A 22,272-nucleotide genomic window follows, 5' to 3' on the forward strand; every position below is an offset into this window, starting at 1 on the left:
TTCCAGGTTGAGGGTGGAACTTCTGGTCAAAATGAGAGACAGACTGACAAAGTGACTAACCTCCACCCCAGAGTTGCCCAGTGGTTAGGTATATACCTGGGATGTGGGAAAACCAGCTTCAAGTCTCTGCTCTGTCTGGTTCAGGCAAGGTCTCTCTCTCTCTCTTTTGTTGTGAAAAACTTTGAAAGGTCTCAGATTTGTCCCAATGCAGAAAGGGAAAATTTCTGAAATTTCAAAAATGTTTATGGGAAAGGAAAACTGTTTCCTGCCCAGCTCAAGTAGGGTATGTACAGGACAGGGATTCTGAATTGTTTCCCCTATGTTCAGTGCAATTACAAGAAGAAAGTTAATGTGAAAGTAGGTTTTGAGGTATCAGCAGCTGAGGTGTCCCTGATATTGTGTTTCTATTGAGGCAGCAATTCTGGATGTGGGAGCTAGGTTCCCAAGAGCATGAGGGCCTGTCTGTTGAGGGCTCTTAGGTTTTTGGGGTTGGATCCCTGGTTCATTCCACAAGATGGCAAACCCTGTTTCTACCTTCTCATGCTGGAACAATATGGGGATAACTGCACAAGTGAAACCTCACTGAGTTTTCTTTCTTTGGGTTTCACCATGTGATTTGGGGTGCTTTGTCCTTAAATTTTAAGTTTAAGACTTCCAGGTTGAAAAGAAACCTGATGATTGATACATGAGTGAGTATATAATGTTGGAATCATGTATATCAAATGCCTCACAGATTTCCCTTAAAACAAAAGTCAAAACTAGGAAAGTCTTGAAAACTAGTGAAGTTTTGAAAACAGCTATATGCTGGAGACCAATCCTGAATAGTGTTGACCCCAGATGAGAATAACTATGGGAACAAAAAGCGAAACTGCCAGTCAGGGAATTTGTTAAACAATGAATTCTCAGCCTCTTTCTTTTCCTTTTAGAACAAAGAAAATAAACAAAGAAAGAAGAAAAATATACCACGAGATTACAGGGAATGGGACAAGTATGTTAAATCATCATCTTTTAATTTTGTATTGAACGTCTTTGTTTTTGTAATAGAATTCTACTTGGTAATGTGTACCAATTTAGATTTTTTTAAAAAGAGAAACCTGTTTCATGCACCTAATAATATATTGCAAGAAATTATAAGAATACAGGTGAGACTTGTTTTTATTTAATATAAACATTCTCTTTACAATATAAACAGTGTAGCATGGAGCCGGTACTTGAGAACAAAAAGTGAGCTGCAAAGTCTATTTTATTTGTTCAAGCTAGATATGTAGGCCAGAAAGTAAACAGACAACATAAATAAGTAATTTAATTTTTCAAATTTCATTTTTAATCATTAAGACTTTAAAGTCTAAGGAGATATTAATAAAACAAGTAAAGAAATTTAATATGTGATTTTTACCTTAACTTTAAAAACAAAACAGGAGATATTTATTTTATGTTCCTCAATATGGTATTTGTGTGCATTAGGTCCTGTTTCTGCATTAAGACACCAAGCAGGTGGATTCCTGCTCCTGCACTGAGCTCCATTAACTTCATAGGCCTGGTCCCCACTAACCCCCCACTTCGGACTAAGGTACGCAAATTCAGCTACGTTAATAACGTAGCTGAATTCGAAGTACCTTAGTCCGAACTTACCGCAGGTCCAGACGTGGCAGGAAGGCTCCCCCGTCGATGCCGCGTACTCCTCTCGGCGAGCTGGAGTATCGGCGTCGACGGCGAGCACTTCCGGGATCGATCCCAGAACATCGATTGCCTGCCGCCGGACCCTCCGGTAAGTGAAGACGTACCCATAGACTTGGGCTTGGTTGAGGCACAACAGTTTGCCCTCAGTCAGTTAGTTGCAGGAGCAGGGCCTTATACTGTATCTGACCATTGTATAAGGCTCTAATCTTACAAAATGTACTTATGTGCGTAAGTGCTTACAAAAACAGGGCCTTAGTGTTTACATTTGGTCTAGTAAATACATTGCCAAAAGATAATTTTGACAGAAATTCACTCTTTTGTCATATGCCCTCTAATCGGTGGCAAAATGATTTGTCAATCAATTTAAGTTTCAAATAACCTGGGACAGAATAACCTGCATAAGAATAAATGGAGCAGGTGATTTTTATTTTCCTTGTTCACCTACACACTAGAAAGGAGCTGCTATATTTATTGCTGTGAAAAATACAAGATGTATTATAATACTTCAGTGTAATATCTCTTATATTTATTGCAGTTTTACTTATCTGTTCTGTCTTCCAATCCTTGAATTTAATTGGGTGTACAGAAAGTAATTAAATTTAGAGCTGGTTGGAAATTTTTCAACAAATTTTTTTTTCTCAGAAAAATGCCAATTTGTAAAAATCAAAAGTGTTTGTGGAAAGAGCCAGTTTTGATCAATTTCTCATTCTGAAAACATTTAAAAAATAATAGATTCAAACGGTCAAAATCTCATTTTGACATTTTCTAAATTAAAAAGTTCCATTTTTTAGTTTGAAAGGACTTTTCACTTTGAAATTTAAGTTAATTTAAGGTAAAACTCTTTTAAAAGGTCAAAGTCAAAATGAAACATTTTGATTGACCTGATTTGAACTTTCTAAATTTTTGGTTCAAAAAAAATTGTCAAGATTGACTTGATTTGGGTCAGGAGTAAGTTTTGAAATCTTGAAAATTCTTGCAAGATGGAAAAATTTGTTTCCCGTCCAGTTATAATTAAAATGGTCTTCATTGTTTGTAGGTAGTGGATGACTTGGTTTTGACTGCATTTCTTTTCTTTTGTTGGATTGTGTTACAACTGTAACATTTACTTGAAATTAATTAATGAAAGATCTTTGGAAAAACAGCTGGAAAGCAGCTGTGGAGTGGTAGCTGAAACATTCTTCAAGTGCTTGCTCATGTCGATTCCATTTTAGGTGTGAGCATGCCCACGTGCACAGTTGTCGGAGATTTCTGCCTTTGCGGTATCCATAAGGCCGGCTGTGGCGCCCTATGGAGTGGCGCTCCCATGTGGCGGTATAGCAAATTAAATTACTGAGACTGTTGGGCCACCTGGCAGCATGTACTTATGTGGTCTGGCACACATGACTCTGCCTCAGACCCCTTCGGGTGTGGCTGGTATTGGTCTGTGTCCCAACCTGGCACAGCATGGACCATGTGATCAGGATTCTAGACAGCACACTGTTGTCTTCCTCTAGTGGCAGGGTCCCATATTGGTGCTGGAAGGCATTCCCTTCACGGCCTCGGCCTCATCAGTGACCATTGTCTCCGACGCCTTGGACCTGGGATGGGGAGCCCACCTGGGCACTCTCAGCTCTCAAGGTTGTTGGTCCAGTCGCGATCGTTCCCTGCATATCAATGTCAGGGAACTCAGGGTGGTTCGACTAGCCTGCCAAGCCTTTCTACCTCAGGTTCAAGACTGGGTTGTTCAGGTCCTGATGGACAACACGGCTACATTCTTCTATATCAACAGGCAGGGTGGAGCCAGTTCGTCTGCCCTCTGCCAGGAAGTCCTCTAGCTCTGGGACTTCTGTCTGCAGCACGACATCCATCTTGTAGCCTCTCACCTTCCAGGGACCAAGAACGCTTTGGCAGATTGCCTCAACAGGATGTTCTCATCTTGCCACGAGTGGTCCCTTCATCCGGAGGTCGTCTGTTCCATCTTCCTCAGGTGGGGAACTCCCCGGGTGGACCTGTTCATGTCCCGGCAGAACAGGAAATGTCACGTCTTCTGCTCAATTGGGGGCATGGACAGAGGATCCCTGTTGGATGCCTTTCTGCTCCTGTGGTCGGGGGCTTTGATGTATGCCTTCCCTCTGGTGCCGTTGCTACCCAGGGTCCTTAGGAAGATCAAACAGGACAAGGTGAGAGTCATCCTCATAGTGCCAGCGTGGTCGCGCCAACACTGGTTCAGCGCTCTGCTGGACCTCTTAGTGGCGACCCTGTTCCAGCTACTGCCCAGGTCAGACCTGTTGTCCCAGAACCACGGCAGTCTTTTGCACCACAACCTGGCGGCGTTACATCTGATGGCCTGACTGCTGCGTGGCTAAACGCGCAGGAACAGCAGTGCTCAGCTGAGGTTCAGCACGTGCTGTTGGGAAGTAGGAAGCCGTACACCAGAGCGACATACCTGGCCACGTGGAAATAGTTCATCTGCTGGATTGCAGACAAAGGTGTTTGTCCTGAGCAGGCTTCACTGTGGCTTATTCTGCGCTACCTCCTGCATCTTAAGATCCAGGGCTTGTCCTGCTCATCAATCAAGGTCCATTTAGTGGCCATCTCAGTCTTCCACCCACTGTTCGAGGCAGGTCAGTTTTTGCTCAGTATATCACGGCCAGATTCCTTAAGGGCCTAGAGCGCCTCTACACGCAAGTCAGGGACCGTGTCCCACCGTGGGACTTGAATCTGGTGCTGTCACAGCTCACAGGTCCTCTCTTCGAGCCTCTGGCTTTCTGCTCTCTCCTTCTCCTTTCCTGGAAGGTCGTGTTCCTGGTTGCGGTGATGTCGGCCTGCCGAATATCTGAGATTCGGGCACTCACCTTGGAGGCGCCATACACGGCCTTCTACAAGGACGAGGTCCAGCTAAGACTGCATCTGCCTTTTCTTCCCAAGGTAGTCTCTCAGTTTCATTTGAGCCAGGACATTTACTTACTGGTCTTCTTTCTGAAGCCGCATAAGTCGGAGGAAGAGGAACATAGGCTACATGCCCTGGACATCAGGAGGGCTCTGGCCTTTTACATTACGGAATGGCTTGGTCCCATCAAGTCGACATAATTATTCGTTGCTGTGGCCGACAGCATGAAAGGTTGCCCTGTATCCACTCAAAGAATTTCTTCTTGGATCACTGCCTGCATTCGCTTCTGCTGTGACCAAGCAAAGGTGCCACCCCCAGCGATCATTACTGCCCACTCTACAAGGGTGCAGACCTCTCTGGTAGCCTTTCTGGCCCATGTGCCTATCCAGGACATCTGTAAAGTGGCCACTTGTTTGTCCGTACCTTTCCGTCCCACTATGCACTGACCCAGCAGGCCCAGGACGATGCTGGCTTTGGTAGGGCAGTACTGCAAGCTGCTAAGCTGTGAACTCCAAGCCCACCTCTGTGGATTCTGCTTGTAAGTCACCTAAAATGGAATCGACATGAGCAAGCACTCGAAGAAAAAACGGTTATCTACCTTTTCATAACTGTTTTTCTTCAAGATGTGTTGCTCATGTCTATACCATTTCCCGCCCTCCTACCCCTCGGTCGGAGTTGCTGGCAAGAAGGAACTGAGAGGGTGCAGGGCCAGCGGCACCTGATATGCTGCGACATGGGAGTGCCATTCCAGAGGACACCACAGCTGGCTATACAGATACTGCTAAGGCAGAAATCTCCAACAACTGTGCACGTGGGTATGCGCACACCTAAAATGGAATGGACATGAACAACACATCTTGAAGAACAGCAGTTTAGAAAAGGTAGGTAACTGTTTTTTTCCCTTTGGTCTTCCAGTTACAATATTTAATCACTTTATGTTTGTTCCTGAGAAGTGAAAAGTACCTGCAACTCCACTTGTCTTCAGTGGGAGTTATAAGTGCTCAGTATCTTTTAGGGTTGGCCCTTTAAAACACTGTTTCTTGAATTTTGCCTGATTCTTAGAATGCTGTACTGGGTTTGAAGAGTATTTGGAGTGGACAGCATGGAAGAAAACACTCACAAAGGAAATATAAATTGTTTAAAAAATTGTGTGTTTTTTCCCTGAATAATTTTGGATTGTTGAACAGATTGACAGAATCTTTGTACCCAATTTAGTTTATATCTGAAATATAGTATGTTGTTCTGTGGGTAAAGAAATCTTGTTTTGCTGCATTTTACTGTGTGTATGCAATATAGATTTATATATTTTTATACTTTAAGGTTTGATGTGGAAAAGGAGTGTTCAAAAGTTGATGAGGTCTATGAAGAAAATAATTCAAAAGCATGTTTCAATATTACTTCAAATTTACCCGTAATTGAAAAGAAAATAGAGACAACAGGTAAATGATGACTTAGTATCAAAATGGTCTTTTCTTTGATTAGATATAGAATTAACATTGCTCAGTAGAATGTTCATGCAAATTGAAGAAACATTATAGAGGAAAAATGTGCTTTTGCTATATATCTCTTCCTTGCTTTTTTCAGCCATCACAGAAAATAAAAATAAACCATGTTCTTAGTAAGTCATCCCAGAAAATGGCCATTTTGCAGAAATTGTGATACGCCTTCTAATAATGCTTACTGAAAAAGATTTGCTTTAAATATAAGCTTATGAAATTGGGGCCGGGGATGGTGAAGAAAAATACAACATCAAGATTGATTTGTCCCATTGTAAACAAAACATAAAGTGTATCAGGGCGTAATTATGATATTCTCATAGAGCTTAAAATCACTTTTCTTCTTACTGTTTATAAAAAAACAAATTGGTGGAAGCTTGAAACAGATTTTTATTTTTCTTCTATAATGCTGATACTACTTGGTTGTTGTAGCATTTCTCATGCATGTTGGTATGCTGTGTGTGTAGTTTAAAGGTATTTAAGGGTGGTTTCAAAGAGTATTGAAACCACAGTTGTCTTTAAATTATCTGAATAAAAATAATTGGGGACAGTACATACATGATGGCTTATTGCCTACCATGCAATAGTGAGAAAGCCTAGTTCTGCTTACTGTCTATTAATGGTTGCAAGTTAATGTGAAGCTTAAGGCTTGCTTGGATCAACCCTGAATTGGTCTGCTGAGAACTTTATTTTCCTTCTCAACCATCCAGCTTCCTTCCTCTGATGACTTGGCTTCCCATCACCTTTCAACATGTTGACCCATTTCCTCAGATGTCCAGATAATAGAAGCTTGTCCTAGCAAAGCGGAAAACAGGTTTTAGCCCAAACAAATGATCCTTCTGGAGTGCTAGTGGTAGTTATTCCAAACATGCTAGCTTCTACTACAGATGTAGAAGGATCAATTGTTCAGCTGAAAATGTTTTTCTACATAGTTAGTTTATCAAAGTGAAAGCACATAGTCTTCTCTACCAAAAGAGAATTTGAAATAGAAATAGCTTAAAAATAAGTTTGTTTTGTATACATTATACTGTGTGTCTAATAATTCATAATGGAAGAAAATTGCAAAGACACTAAGCCCATTGTTTCCTGCTTGTTGTATATAATGTATATACAGAGAGAACTTGTTATAGGGCATCCCAATGCTCACTTTATTTACTTATTTAAACTCTAGTATAAGCAGCTAAGATTTTATTGGTGGCATGGAGGATGGCAAGGGTCTTAAGTCTTAAACCAAGAGGCACAGATTTTTCAAGTATTACCTTTCTAATGCATACTCAATTTTGTCTGCCCTTGGACTCTGTTCATCCTAGAAAATTTCAGTACAATTTTTCCACTGAAAAGAGTCTCGAAAAATGTGTTCTAGTCACTTGAATGTTGCTGAATACAAAATATCCACACAAAATCTTTTATCCTGAAATATACACATACTGATAAAGTTTCCTTTTTTTGTTTCACTTTAGGAGATTTCACACTTTTTTTAATAACATGGACCATGTCTTAATAGGGAGGTTGTCTTGTGGTCCACTCTTTTTATAACTTTTAAAACCAATGTACAAAATATAATTAATTTAAAATACTTCTATGTTAAAATGTCATATTTTGCATCTGTTAACTTTTAGATATAAAAACAGCTAACTATTATGTTCTAGGTATGACTAAGAAAGAGAGAAATTTTATTGCTAATCGTGAAAAAGAAAAAGGTAATGAAGCCTTCGCCATTGGGGATTATAAAGAAGCAGTGACATATTACACTCGGTGAGTTAATGTCATGTGAACCATTATTTAAAACTTGTAATTATTAATTAATATTATGTATATATCAATCTAGTTCAGGGTCTTTCTTGTTGAAGCAACAAATGATCAACTTTCTAAAATGGCAAAAGATTTTACATTGGGGTATCTCAAGATTCTGCATGTTGATTAATGATGTATAAGCAACCAGGAAAAATGGGTGAAGAGTGAGGTGGCAAAATTTGCAGATGACACAAAACTATTTAGGTTATTCAAGGCTAGAGGAGACTCCAGAGGGACCTCACAAAAGTACTGTATATACTCGTTCATTAGCCTGTTCATTTATAAACCAACCCCCCAAGATGGTTAGGTAAAAATAGCAAAAACTGTGTGACCCTTTCATAAGAAGCAACAGAGGGTCCTGTGGCACCTTTGAGACTAACAGAAGTACTGGGAGCATAAGCTTTCGTGGGTAAGAACCTCACTTCTTCAGATGTCTTGCATCTGAAGAAGTGAGGTTCTTACCCACGAAAGCTTATGCTCCCAGTACTTCTGTTAGTCTCAAAGGTGCCACAGGACCCTCTGTTGCTTTTTACAGATTCAGACTAACACGGCTACCCCTCTGATACTTGACACCTTTCATAAGCCGACCCTATATTTCAGGGGTTGGCAAACTTTGGCTCCTGGCCTGTTAGGGTAAGCCGCTGGCGGGTCGGGACTTTTTGTTTACTTAGAGCATCTGCAGGCATGAAGCTCCTCAGCTCCCAGTGTCCGCAGTTTGCCGTTCCCAGCCAATGGGAGCTGCGAGAAGTGGCTGGGAACAGCAAACCATGGACACTGGGAGCTGAGGGGGAGGGATGGGATGGCTCAGTGGTTTGAGCATTGGCCTGTTAAACCCAGGGTTGTGAGTTCGATCCTTGAGGGGGCCACTTAGGGATCTGGGGCAAAATCAGTACTTGGTCCTGCTAGTGAAGGCACAGGGCTGGACTTGATGACCTTTCAAGGTCCCTTCCAGTTCTAGGAGATGGGAGATCTCCATTAATTAATTAATTTTTATTTATTTAATTTTTTTAATGTAATCTAATGAAAAACCTGTTGTTGTTATAATAATAACTCAACAAATATGTATTCACCTTCAAAATTACAGTCAATATTTAAAATCAGTAAATGGATATTTAAAACAAGTAACTTAGAACAATATGAGACTTTAAAAAGTCTTAAAATCCTTCAAAGTCTGAATCAGTCTCTGATTCACCAAACAATTCATTAAACTCGGCTTCAGTCACAGCTGCACCTGAATTGTCATCGTAGATGTCGGTGTGACATTGTGCAGTCTATATGGTTTTATAAAAACTTGATAATAAGTCAATATAATGTAACTGAGATAGTTTTAGAGAAAATACGGTAATAAGTGAATGTAAGTAACTGGGATATGCCTCACGCAAAAGGTCTCTTGTAAGGTATCATTACAAAGCTTATAATCTACTGAGTGTGATCGTCTGATTTGTATAAATGTACCACTCTTGTATCTAAAACTAGAAATATAAAATGTAACTCTGAGGGCCTATTGTAATTGTGTAAAGTGTGGACCATTAATGATGGTTTGGAATCTTGATGACTCCCATTGTCTGCAGATGGCTGTATTTACCTATGCATCCGAAGAAGTGGGCTGTAGTCCACGAAAGCTTATGCTCTAATAAATTTGTTAGTCTCTAAGGTGCCACAAGTCCTCCTGTTCTTCTTTTTGTATTTACCTGTGAGTCTTCCTGTATATGTGTGTGCTGGCAAGTGAGTAATGAAGTCTTGCAGTGACATGTGATCATGTCACCTGAACTGGAATCCATCTTTAACCTGGTGCTTTTCCAGTGAGGGGGGGTGGAAACCCAGAGAGACAAAGAGTTCCCGCCTTATGCAAAAGATATATAAAGGGGGGGAAGAGAACAGAGAAGAGGAGAGAAGCCATCATGAAGAATCCCCTAGCTACCACCTGAGCTGCAACAAGAGCTGTACCAGGGGAAAGAATTGTGCCCAGGCCTGGAAGGTGTCCAGTCTGAGAAAGACTTACTGAAACATCTCTGAGGGTGAGATTATCTGTATTTAGTTTGATTAGGCATAGATTTGCGCATTTTATTTTATTTTGCTTGGTGACTTACTTTGTTCTGTCTGGTACTACTTTGAACCACTTAAATCCTACTGTCTGTATTTAATAAAATCACTTTCTATTTAGTAATTCACTCAGAGTATGTATTAATACCTGGGGGAGCAAACAACTGTGCATATCTCTCTATCAGTGTTATAGAGGGCGAACAATTTATGAGTTTGCCCTGTATAAGCTTTATACAGGGTAAAACGGATTTATCTGGGTTTAGACCCCATTGGGAGTTGGGCATCTGAGTGCTAAAGACAAGCACGCTACTGCGAGCTGTTTTCAGGTAAACTTGCAGCTTTGGAACAAGTGATTCAGACCCTGGATCTGTGTCTGGAGCCAAACAGGAGTGTCTGGCTCAGCAAGACAGGGTGCTGGAGTCCTGAGCTGGCAGGGAAAACAGAAGCAGGGGTAGTCTTTGCACATCGGGTGGCAGCTCCCAAGGGGGTTTCTGTGATCCAACCCGTCACAGTCGGCAGTGTCGTCTTCAGACTCAAATTCCTTCTCATCATCAGCCTCTGTTGTGTCATCATCAAATATGGCATCATCTTCTGACCCGTCAAGTACATTGCTGATACAGCATTTCCTAAATGATCTTTCTATCATTTCCGAGGGAATGGACACCTACGCGTCCTTGATCCACTGGGCGACCAGATTGATTTCGGGCTTCGTAAGATTCCTGCCTTTTGTCAACTTCGCCATGCCTGAGCACATCCATTTAGACTACATTTTGTATAGCCTGTCTTTAAAGGGTTTGTTCAGGCAGACCTCAAGCGGTTGTAGAACTGAAGTTAAGCCTCCAGGTATTACAGCCAAATAGTTTTCATATTTTTGGCCACATTTTTCACCTCATCTGTCTTGTGTGCCCTGAACATGTCCCAAACGAGCATAGCAGGTTTCTTGAAAAGTGCTCCTGGTCTCTTATTCCACACTTTTTCCAGCCATTCATTAGTCCCACTTTCATCTATCCATCCCTTTTCGTGTGCACGTACAATGACACCAGCAGGAAATTTCATGTTTTTAGGCAAGGTTTTTCTTTTAAAAATCACAACAGGAGGGAGCTTTGATCCATTTGCCAAACACAATAAAATCACTGTAAAATGGATTTTTTCATGGCCAGTGGTTTTAATTAAAACTATTTTTGAACCAACACTGGTTACCGTTCTGTTGCTCGGGAGATTGAATGTCATTGGTGTTTTGTCCATATTTCCTATTTGTGACAGTTCAAATGCATATTTCTTTCGATATTTTATAATAAACCTTTGGAAAGATTCAATTTTTTTCTTCCAGATCTCTCGGCAGCTTTTGCGCTATCTTTGTTTGCTGATGAAGACAGAGACCATAACGGTTCATGAAGCGAGTACACTAACCCGCTGATGTGACAAATATTGACGGCTTTACTGATTTGTATTTGTCGTCTTTCGACATTTGCAGAGCATGCAGACGAATTCCAGTTCTAGTGACAATGTACCCATTTTGTCAACATTCAACAACCCAATTATTGAGATCTTTCTCTAGTTCAGGAAATGAAGCGCACCTCATTGGACATTTTTTCTTGCTTCTTGGCATGTCTTTTAGTGTTGTTTTATTTTTTCGCCATTCTCTTACTTGCTTCTCATTGATACAGAATTCATGAGCAGCGGCGCAATTATTATTTGTTTCTGCATATTCAACAACTTTAAGTTTGAACGCTGCGTGATAAGCAGACCTTTTTCTTTTGATTTCAGTGTTGTTCATTTTAAATACTAGTATGAAAATAGATTATTATTATTGTAGTTATAGATTTTGTAGGACTTTATATAGGAATGTCACCTGCTTTATCATTGTCAAATTATTATTGTTCTTTGTTTATTTCAAAGCAGCCCTGTAGATTGGCATGTCTTTGGGGATAACAGGCTATTTCAATTTTATTAGAGATTCCATTGATTCTGCATGTTATATTTTCATATTGGCTCGAGACTTATGAGGTCCATTGGTAGAAATGCATGAAGAGATCAAATTACACAATAGTGGACTGACACCAGTGCTATAGTACTATCATTCATTGTATTTTTCTGATTGGTTTGTAAGGCATAGCTTTTTGTGAAACGCATTGGTCAAATGTCATGCAGATCTGCAGCACTGCTCTTTTAGTATTCCTTTCAAGCCAATCTAGTCCATTAAACAAAGCCTTTGCAACTTTAAAAGGCTGCAGTATTGACATCAATGAATGGGTCGGCAAACTTTGGCTCCAAGCCCCTCAGCTCTCATTTGCTGGGAACGGCGAACCACGGCCACAGGGAGCCGAGGGGCTCCATGCCTGCAAACGCTCCAGGTAAACAAAACAACAATGTATTAGATATTCAATTCAATGATTCCATAGAGTTTAAAATCATCAAATTTTGGTGTAGACCTGTTTATAAGCCAACCCCCGCTCTTTGATGTGTCATTTTTTTACCAAAAATATTTGGCTTATGAACGAGTATTTACAGTAAAAGAGCTGCATGATGCCAAATGAAATTCATTGTTGATAAATGCAACATATTATGTATTGGTAGGAATAATTTCAACTAGTAATACACACTGTTGGGTTCTAATATAAGTATTAACTACTTAGGAAAATAACGGAGAATTATTGCGGACAGCTCCATTAGAACATCCTCTAAGTGATCTGTACTGGTCAAGAATGCAAAAATATTAAGATTGGGATACAAAATACCGCTGGGTTTCCACAGGATCTCTTCCTCCTTAAGTGTACAGGATAGACTATGCTCTGAAAATGAATCCTGTTGTGTAGTGAATGAAGTTGTTGTTGTTTGTGGGCCTCCTGCCTCATTTGTTACAAAAGTTGGAAGATGTGTGGCGGGGAAATGCAGGAAGATAAAGTATAGTCTTGTGGTTAAGGCAGTCGAATGGTACTCTGAAGGTGGATTCTCTCCTTGCCGCTGCCACAAATGTCATGTGTGATGCTGAGCAAGTCTATAAACCAAAATTTTCACAGGTGGCCACTGTGTGTTTCTCATTTTGTGGTTATGCAACTTGCAACACCTAGTCTGATTTGTGGAAGTGCTGAGCACTCACTGCTGCAATTGAAGTCAGTGGGAATTCTGCTCTGAACATATAATTGCTTACCATTTATTAGCACATTAAAAAAAAAGTCAGGCCCTAGGCTTTCTAAATTGGACATCAAAAATTTGTGGACATTTTGGTCTTAATTTCTGTCCCTCAGTTCCCTATGTGTAAAATTTGGATAATAATACTACCTCCTCTCACAAGGGTGTTGGGAGGATAAATCTGTTAATGTATGTAAAGCAGTAAGATGCTATGATCTCACAGAAAAGTCTATGAGGAAATTAATTCTGTATTCAGTGTAGAATGGTTTGCAATAAATAAAGTGTGGGGCTACATATGAAATGATGAGGATAAAAATAAATATTGACTAGATACCCATTCGGTGAGCATCATTCATCCTTTGCACTGAATGAGGCAAAAATAGTATGTGATCACATAATTAAAGTAGTTATCATAATGCATACACAGGCAACCTTAATTCTGGTGTTTTCTATCTTTTGAGTGCTTAATTTTGGAACCTTAATGTTCTTTTACTGTAGTTTTTTTGGGTATAATATGGATATCAAGAACATCCACAGTTGCATTATATAAGATATTTATTTATTTGTTTGTTTATTAGAAGGAACATAAGCTCTCATTCTTCAGGGCCTGAGCTAACCGCTGATTTGCAGGGTTAGAAGAAACTTCCCCACATTTGACCACAATGTTTTGTTTAGTTTTTATTTTTTCCCACCTTCATCTGAAACATCTGGCTTTGGTCAGAGACAAGATAGTATGGTGAATGGACTACTGGTCTGGCAATTATTATTTACTTAAGTTTATAAATTCATAAAATTTGAATAAAATGTGTTTTAGAGTGGATTGATAGCAATTTTAAGTGACTACAGTCCTATCTAGTATACAGCCATACAGAATAAGGTCACTATAACCTGATTATTCTATACTGCATGTCCATCTTTTTTCCTCCTATATACCATCTACCCAGCCCTACCACTCCAAATTGAAAATAAAAAGTAGGTTTTGTTTTAGTCACCATAATTTACAAGAAAGATTTAATAAGAGACGAGGAGCCTCAAAGTTCTCTAAATTGTTTTAAGAGATGCATCACTTTTGTACAGAGCATGCTCTGGTGCAGTTCTATGTTGCCATGATTTTAAAATAAATTGATCTTGCATACTGTTTCACAGTCCTCTAGTTGAAATTGCATTGCTTAGTGATTTTAATTTTATTATAACTCTTTACAATTTAAAACTGACTTTAAGTTTTTGTATACTTTTGTTTTCTTTCTAGCATACAGCTCACTTTGTCTTGTCTTTTGCAGGAGCATATCAGTATTGTCCACTGTGGCAGCATATAATAACAGAGCTCAAGCAGAAATCAAACTTCAAAACTGGCATAATGCTTTTCAGGATTGTGAGAAAGTGTTAGATTTGGAGCCTGGCAACCTAAAAGGTGAGATGTAAACTTGGATTTCTCAGAATTTTATTTCTAGAGAAAAGTCTTTTTTCGGGGTGAGGGGTTGGGGGGAAACAGGCCTGGTTTATCATCCATTGACATCAATGGGAGATCTTTCCTTTGACTTCAGTTGTCAGACCTCAAATGTGGGGAAAAATAGTCCCAGATTAGCTCCGCCAAGCTAGTTTAAATGGCAGTTTGGGGATTTGTGCAGTTTTGTCCTGCCTATCTTTGATCCAAGATCCTAAGATTGGGCTGAAGTGACAATAGGATGATGGTGTGTGTTCAGATCATGCTTTCAAAATGATGATTGTTAGCCACATCATATTGGTGATATGCACTTTCTCCTAATATTCACAGAAAAGCACCTCTTTTAACAGGCTTAACAGCTGCATTAAAACAGCAGGTGCATGCTTTCTTACTAAGGTAAGTAATTGTAACTAACTAAACTTCTATGGAGAGAGTGGGACAAATTGGAAAATTATTAAGAGGAATGATAGTTCATGTATCACCATATAAATGTAGGGTATAACATATCAGATTATGTAATTAGAAAAAATCAGTAACTTAATACATAGCCATTATGAAGTGGATGCAAGGCTTTATGAAATTTAATGCAGAATTGTTTTGTACTTCACATTGTACTTTCTCTGATTAAATGTGAATTAATTGTGGTCTGCAGTATAATTTAGAACAATACAATATAAATAGTGTGTTCTTTGTTAATTTGTAGCTCTTATGCGCCGTGCCACTGTACACAAGCATCTACAGAATTACCAGGCAGCTATAGAGGACTTGGCCAAAGTATTACATGTTGAACCAGAAAATGCCATAGCTAAGGTAAAGACAAGTAACTCTGTGTATTTCTAAAATGAAGGTGTGTTTATAGAACAAGATGCATGTTGCTTGCATTGTGTTTGATGTAAGATAAAAGTGATATACTATACTATTATAATAGATGTATATCTAGTCACTTTTTATTCAGGCAAACGCCACTGAAAAGTTCTGTTTGGCTCACTGACTTCACTTTTCTGAATGAATTTACTTTATGTTGAGGTCTGGGCTTCTACTTTTTTATAATGGCAAATACAGTATGAGATATGAACCATAAAAGATTCTATCTTAAAATACTTGTTAAAATGTTGATATATAATACATATTTTAAATGACTATTTTTAAAAAAGGATATAATCCTGTTTGTGACTACAGATGAGATGGTAATTATGATAAAAATGCATGACTGATTTATGTGCCTAGTCTTATAGTCCAGTGGGTCTCAAACTTTTTTTTTCCCACGAACCACTTGAAAATTGCCGAGTGTCTTGGCGGACCACTTAATGATCTTTCCAAATGTTGTTTGTACCATTAGCTAACAATTGTAAAGTGCTTTGGATAAAAGTTTTTTTTTTGCTCTACAAATAAAAGCACACAACTCACATTTTAATATCAGTAGTCTTATCTTTCTAATGCAGTGGATGTGCCATCTCCTCCCTGCCGCGGTAGCCCCTGAGCTGGGGCTGGGAAGGAGGGGGGTCTCTCCCCGGCAGCTGCAGCCCTGGAGCTGGGGAAAGTCGCCTCTTTCTCTGGCCACTGCAGCCCTTCACATCCCAAATTCAGCACACACCCTCTTCTCACCCCACTGCCCCCTTCCACCTACACCCTAATCACCCCAAGGCCACCACCTCACATGTGCATCTTCATTCTAGTAGAGCCACGCCTGTGGATCACCACTAATTAGGTGGGTGGCCCTTCAGTCTCTCATGTGTGGCTGCCCAGGTGCGCACCTTAAAGGGAACTATGCGAAGACCACCTGAATGGAGCGTGGTCCACAGATCACAATTTGAGAACCTCTGATATAGTCAGTTGTAGAGGAGGCATTGCTGAATCATTTCTGAGAGTTCTTTCCAAAAACTAAAGCTTATTATCTTGTCTCCTTACCATTATTAATATTTACATTTTACTAGGAATTATCAATAACAGTAAAAATTAAACCTCAGTAATTCACACTTTACTGTTCTGCTTTCTCTGTATTTCACACACACACAATGGCAGTCTTCCTCCTCTTCTCAGCAAAGATTTGGTAGAAACAACTGTGGCTAGATCTGATGTTACTAAGATTTCATATCTCCTTGTTTAATTTTACTTATTAATTTCCCAAAATAAGGAGTTTCCAGTTATTTTTATAGGCTTTAATGTTCTGATCATCCAATAAGGTTCTGAGCATCTCTGGAGATGTGTTGAGCACTGTCAACTCCCATTGACTTTCATGGGTGAGGAATGCACCAGGCTACTTTGCAGCCTCACAGGATCAGGCCCTAAATCCACACACAGTATGAAAACATAAAACTTTCAGAATAAATTCATAACAGTTAACTTGTCTCCAAAGTGCCGAAGAATAGAATGTCCTTTCCAGTATGCCCTTAAAGTCAACAAATAAAGGGTTTTGTTGGACCAGGGTAGGAAGTTTGCTCAAGAACTGAAGTTCCTTCACTGTCAAGGCCCAGCCTTCAGCCTTCTTGTGTATACCAGGAGGCTGTTGGCTTGAGTGTCGTGACTAACCATCAGTGCAAATTAGCAAGGTTCTGTTGTGCCTCAATCTCATTACAGTAACTCCTCGCTTAATGTTGTAGTTGTGTTCTTGAAAAATGCGACTAAGCGAAATGATGTTAAGCGAATCCAATTTTCCCGTAAGAATTAATGTAAATGCGGGGGTTGGGTTCCAGGGAAATTTTTTTCATTGCCTGCTAGTACGGTACTTTGTCCACTACTTGCGGGATTCTCTGGAAGAGCAGTCCGTCATAGCTAGCGGGTGGGGGCTTGGAACCAGGGTGGTCCGGCAGCCCCCCTATCAGCTCCACTCCACCCCCCGTGCCTCCCACCCACTGGTGGGCCCCGCGGAGCAGTGCTTCTCCCCCTTATCTCCCCCCCGTGCCTCCTGAACACAGTGAAACAGCTGTTTCACCACATTCAGGATGGGGGAGGCGCTGATCTGTGGAGGCTGCGGGCAGGAGGCGCTGGATGTGTGTGTGGAGGGGAGCTAATAGAGGGGCTGCCAGCCCACCCTAGTTTCAACCCAAAACAATGTTATAAGCAAACATTGTACAACTTTAAAGGAGTATGTTCCCTAATAGAATAGCGACGTAACAAACGTTAACTGGGACGACGTTAAGTGAGGAGTTACTATCACAAATCTCCACAGTAATACAGTAATGTTTTCTTAGGATTAAATAGGAATGTGGCAAATGATAGAAAATGCAAAAAGTTTGCCAGAAAATTGCTAGATTTTATTTTTGTTTGTGTGGTAATGGTGACATCAAGTTGTCATTTAGGTGTCAGGTAAATCACAAGTTCATCATTTCAAATAAAATTGTTACTTTGCTTAACAGCACCATTTAAACATCAGAAGTTAAATGAGCATTAAGTGTTAGAAAGAGTATAAGATATTACACTCATTTCTTTAGCAGAATAAGGTGTTTTGTTTTTTCTTTTGAAAACACACTTTCTCTTACTTTTCTTTAGTAGAGACTTAGTGTAGAGAAAGTGTGTGTAGTCAAAAATGTGTGTAATCCACAAAGGGGCATTCTCCTCTGGTAATCTCAGAATGTGTATGGTAGGTTGAAGAAAATCTATACTCAGGATAGCTCTACTCAAATGCAGCATTTGCTTTGCAGAGAAGTCTTGCTTTAGCAAGTTTTACAATTGGGTTAATTAAGTTAAGTGGCTTGCCTGAGAGTATGCAATTAATGACTCATTTGATAATGGGAACAAAATTCTTGAATTCTAATAATTAGCTGTAACCTCTAGGATTTATGTCAAATCTGGCCTTTTAGAAGCTTTTTACAAACAGAAATTAGCAGCTTTAGAATTCCTCTGGTATTTTTCATATGGTTATGATAATGAAATAAATGGGAGAATTGTAGCTCTTGTAAGACCAGCATTACTTTTCATCAGTCAGCAGTGTGCTTCTACTAGACTCTGCAAGAAATTATCATTTCCTATGGTTGATCCTAGCTGTTAGTTTAACTATTTGAGAAGAAAACAAAAGTCCCTAGCAGACATTGGGCTCTCTGTACTGTGGATTTTGATTAAACTATTTTTAGACCTTTTCTAAAGTTCCAGTGTAGTAATCCATTGTCTTTAGGCTTTAAATCTGTTAGTCTCTGTCCTTGTAGACTGTGCCAGTTAGTTCCATTGTCAGTGTTGCACTGTCTACACACAGAGGTAGATAGACACAATCTATGTTCCAAAGAATTTATTAACAAATGGTTCCTATGGATTTGTATAATATGTATATGCAGTAGGCATTGGATATAGCATTGGAATGGCAGTCAGAAACAGTTTAGTCCTAATCCCAGTTCTGAAACTGACTCACTATATAGTCCTGAAGTCATTTAACCTATCTCTATTTTCTTATTTTTAAGGTAATACTGAGTAATTATTTCAAAGGTGTGTTGTAGGCATCATTTAGACAATGGAAAGAGTTTTGCAAAGGTAGAGCACTATCTAAATGCTAATTTTTTAAAGACTTTTAAAATTGCTATTATTGCAATCCTGCAGAAAAATCTGTCAGATATTGAGCAGAAGCTGAAAGATTTAGAGCCTGTATCTGAGACTCACACCAAAGGAAAAAGAATAGTTATTCAAGATATCGAAGAGTCGGATGGTGATGAAGAAAGAGGAGGAAATGGAGAAGAACATGAAAGTGGCAGTGGAGATAAAAGTAATATGTTTGTCTATGTAATTGTTACCTGGGATACCGATCTTGGCAATTTGAAGGTTTTAAGCAGTGTGAATGTCCAACTCTCACTGAATCTTTAGCCCAGTTTTCCCCCCCCCTAACTTTGCAGTGGCACCCAAGGTCATAGAACCACTTTTTAATTTATTTTTCCCACTCTTTTGAGGATTGTTATCCCATTTACTTCCAGTATCGCTTTCCATTAGCCTGGACTACTGGGTCCTTGATAACTGAGAAGGACACAGCCCTCCAGTTAAATGTTATGGTGCACCTCCATACCCTCCCCTGTTAGGCCTTTATGCCATGTCTGAATTCTCTCTCTGCTCAATCTGAGTCTTTTTTAGAGATCCTTCTCGCAAGTATTTTACTATGAGAACTTGTTGCTTTCCTGTTAGAGATTAGAATAATAGGCAAAGTTAAAAGGTTTACATGGTAATGTCTTGTAGCAGGTCATTTAGCCCTCATTCACTCACTTTGGTACCCAGTACATTTATTTTTTTTGTCTCCCCCATTCCAATTAATTTGTTCATCTCATCCACCTATTGTATCTTGTCTTTTTTAGATTATAAACTGGCACAGGGACTGTAATTTATTATTTGTTTGTACCTTGCCTAGCACAGTGGGGTCCAACTTGGTTATGGCCTTTAAGCACTACTACCACATAAATGTTAATAATAGCTCTTCCTTAGTGCAGTTTAGGAGGAAAGACTGCAATTGTCTCCATTCCCATGGCTAGTACACAGGCTGTCATTTGTGTAGGATTAGATTTCTCAAGGTGACCCCAAATGCTACAATCTTTCCTCAGAACTGATTCTGTGCTCTTCATCCTCAGAATATTGTCTTCCACAGTCTGAAAATAACAGTTGATATAAAAGAGAGACAAAGTGGATGCGGTAATATCTTTTATTGGACCAGCTTCTGTTGGTGAGAGAGATAAGCTCACCAACAGAAGTTGGTCAAATAAAAGATATTACTTCATCCACCTTGTCTCTCTAATATCTTGGAACCAACCAACATGGTTAAACAACATTGCATACAATTGATATGAAGTATCTGCTATTCTAGCTCATCTGTTATTCCTGCTTTTGCTTTGCATGTGGCACCTTGGGTGTTCACCAAGCTCTTGAAGGTTGGTATCTTTGTTCCTGTCTCCTCTGCCAGGTGTTATATGACAGTGGTAAAGAATCCCAGAGTCACTTTCTTCTGATGCTGACAAGAAACTTCATTTGAAGAAGGAGAAAAGAATTATCCCAAAGCTACTCTGTGTCTCTTTCTGCTTTACTGTAGATCTTCTGCATAGAATCTTCCCAATTCCCTACTGCCTGGATTCCTGCATCAGATTTAAGAATTGGTATTTTCCTCTCTTCTTTTTAGAGAGTACATAGAATGCTCTAGGTCTGGGCTGATGACAAATAAAATGATCTCTTCTATAGCTTGATTACTCAAGTCCTGTCTTGTTTGATTAGGTAATTAAAAAAAAATTAAGTCAGGAACAACTTGGGCATTATAGATTCTGTATTTTCATATAATCTTCTGAAATATTGACTAGTTTGCACAATCGGGAATCAATACTTAAAGATATGAGGGCATGAAAAATTCTTGTGGGATCATTGGGCACCTCTGCATGTCAGTTAAGATAAAAGGAAAACCCAGCATCTAGGCTGATGGTACCAAGGCATACAAAATTATTAGAGGGTACAGTTGCCTTATTGATATTTTCAAGGGTCAAAATTTCTGTTATATAAGAACAGCCATACTAGGTCAGACCAAAAGTCTGTCTAGCCCAGTATCCTGTCTTCCAACAGTGGCCAATGCCAGGTGCCCCAGAGGGAATAAACAGAACAGAACATTTGGTGACCCCTAGTTCTTGTTTTATGAGAAGGAGCAAATAACACTTCCTTATTTACTTTCTCCACACCAGTCATGATTTTATAGACCTCATATCCCCCTTTAGTCGTCTCTTTTCCAAGCTGAAAAGTCCCAGTCTTATTAATTGCTCCTCATATGGAAACCGTTCATACCCCTAATCATTTTTGTTGCCCTTTTCTGAACCTTTTCCAATTCCAATTTTTGAGATGGGGTGATCACATCTGCATGCAATATTCAAGATGTGGGCATACCATGGATTTATATAGAGGCAATATATTTTCCATCTTATCTATCCCTTTCTTATTGATTCCCAACATTCTGTTCGCTTTTTTGACTGCCGCTGCACATTGAGTGGATGTTTTCAGAGAGCTATCCACAATGACTCCAAGATCTTTTTCTTGAGTGGTAACAGGTAATTTAGCCCCCATCATTTTATATGTATAATTGGGATTATGTTTTCCAGTGTGCATTACTTTGCATTTATCAACACTGAATTTCATCTGCCATTTTGTTGACCAGTCACCCAGTTTTGTGAGATCCTTTTGTAGCTCTTCGCAGTCTGCATGGGACTTAACTATGTTGAATAGTTTTGCATCATCTGCAAATTTTGCCACTTCACTGTTTACCCCGTTTTCCTTTCCATTTCTGAACATGTTGAATAGGACTGGTCCCCGTACAGACACCTGGGGGACACCACTGTTTACCTCTCTCCATTCTGAAAACTGACCATTTAGTCCTATCTTTTGTTTCCTATCTTTTAGCTAAATACCAATCCATGAGAGGACTTTCCCTGTTATCCCAGGACCGATTACTTTGCTTAAGAACCTTTCATGAATAACCGTGTCAAAGGCTTTCTGAAAATCTAAGTACCCTATATTCACTGGATTCCCCCTTGTCCACATGCTTGTTGACCCCTTCAAAGAATTCTAGTATTTTGGTGAGGCGTGATTTCCCTTTACAAAAACTATGTTGACTCTTCCCAAACAAATTATGTTCATCTATGTGTCTGACAATTTTGTTCTTTACTATAGTTTCAACCAGTTTGCCTGGTATTGAAGTCAGGCTTACTGGCCTGTAATTGCCAGGATCAATTCTGGAGCCCTTTTTAAAAATTGGCATCACATTAGCTATCCTCCAGTCATTTGGTACAGAAGCTGATTTAAATGATAGTTTATAGACTACAGTTAATAGTTCTTCAATTTCATATCTGAGGGCTGGTCCACACTAAACCCCCAGTTCG

The 22,272-nt window shown here is 39.6% G+C and overlaps 1 protein-coding gene across 2 annotated transcripts in view; it reads left to right on the top strand.

Annotated features, from left to right (window-relative positions):
• Nucleotides 1-22,272, top strand: part of SPAG1 (sperm associated antigen 1) — a 64,899-nt gene that overhangs the window by 6,039 nt on the left and 36,588 nt on the right. Inside the window, exons 5-10 of one of the 2 annotated variants that reach the window (XM_008168367.4) lie at nt 927-988; nt 5,870-5,988; nt 7,695-7,800; nt 14,295-14,425; nt 15,162-15,268; nt 18,986-19,148. In XM_008168367.4, the coding sequence (XP_008166589.2) occupies nt 927-988; nt 5,870-5,988; nt 7,695-7,800; nt 14,295-14,425; nt 15,162-15,268; nt 18,986-19,148 (688 nt within the window). Of the gene's footprint in view, nt 1-926; nt 989-5,869; nt 5,989-7,694; nt 7,801-11,984; nt 12,237-14,294; nt 14,426-15,161; nt 15,269-18,985; nt 19,149-22,272 lie in introns of those variants that run through there. The other variant, XM_065585958.1, reaches the window with a different exon arrangement.

This window comes from Chrysemys picta, chromosome 2, assembly GCF_011386835.1.
Source record: "Chrysemys picta bellii isolate R12L10 chromosome 2, ASM1138683v2, whole genome shotgun sequence".
NCBI classification, from domain to species: domain Eukaryota; kingdom Metazoa; phylum Chordata; order Testudines; family Emydidae; genus Chrysemys; species Chrysemys picta.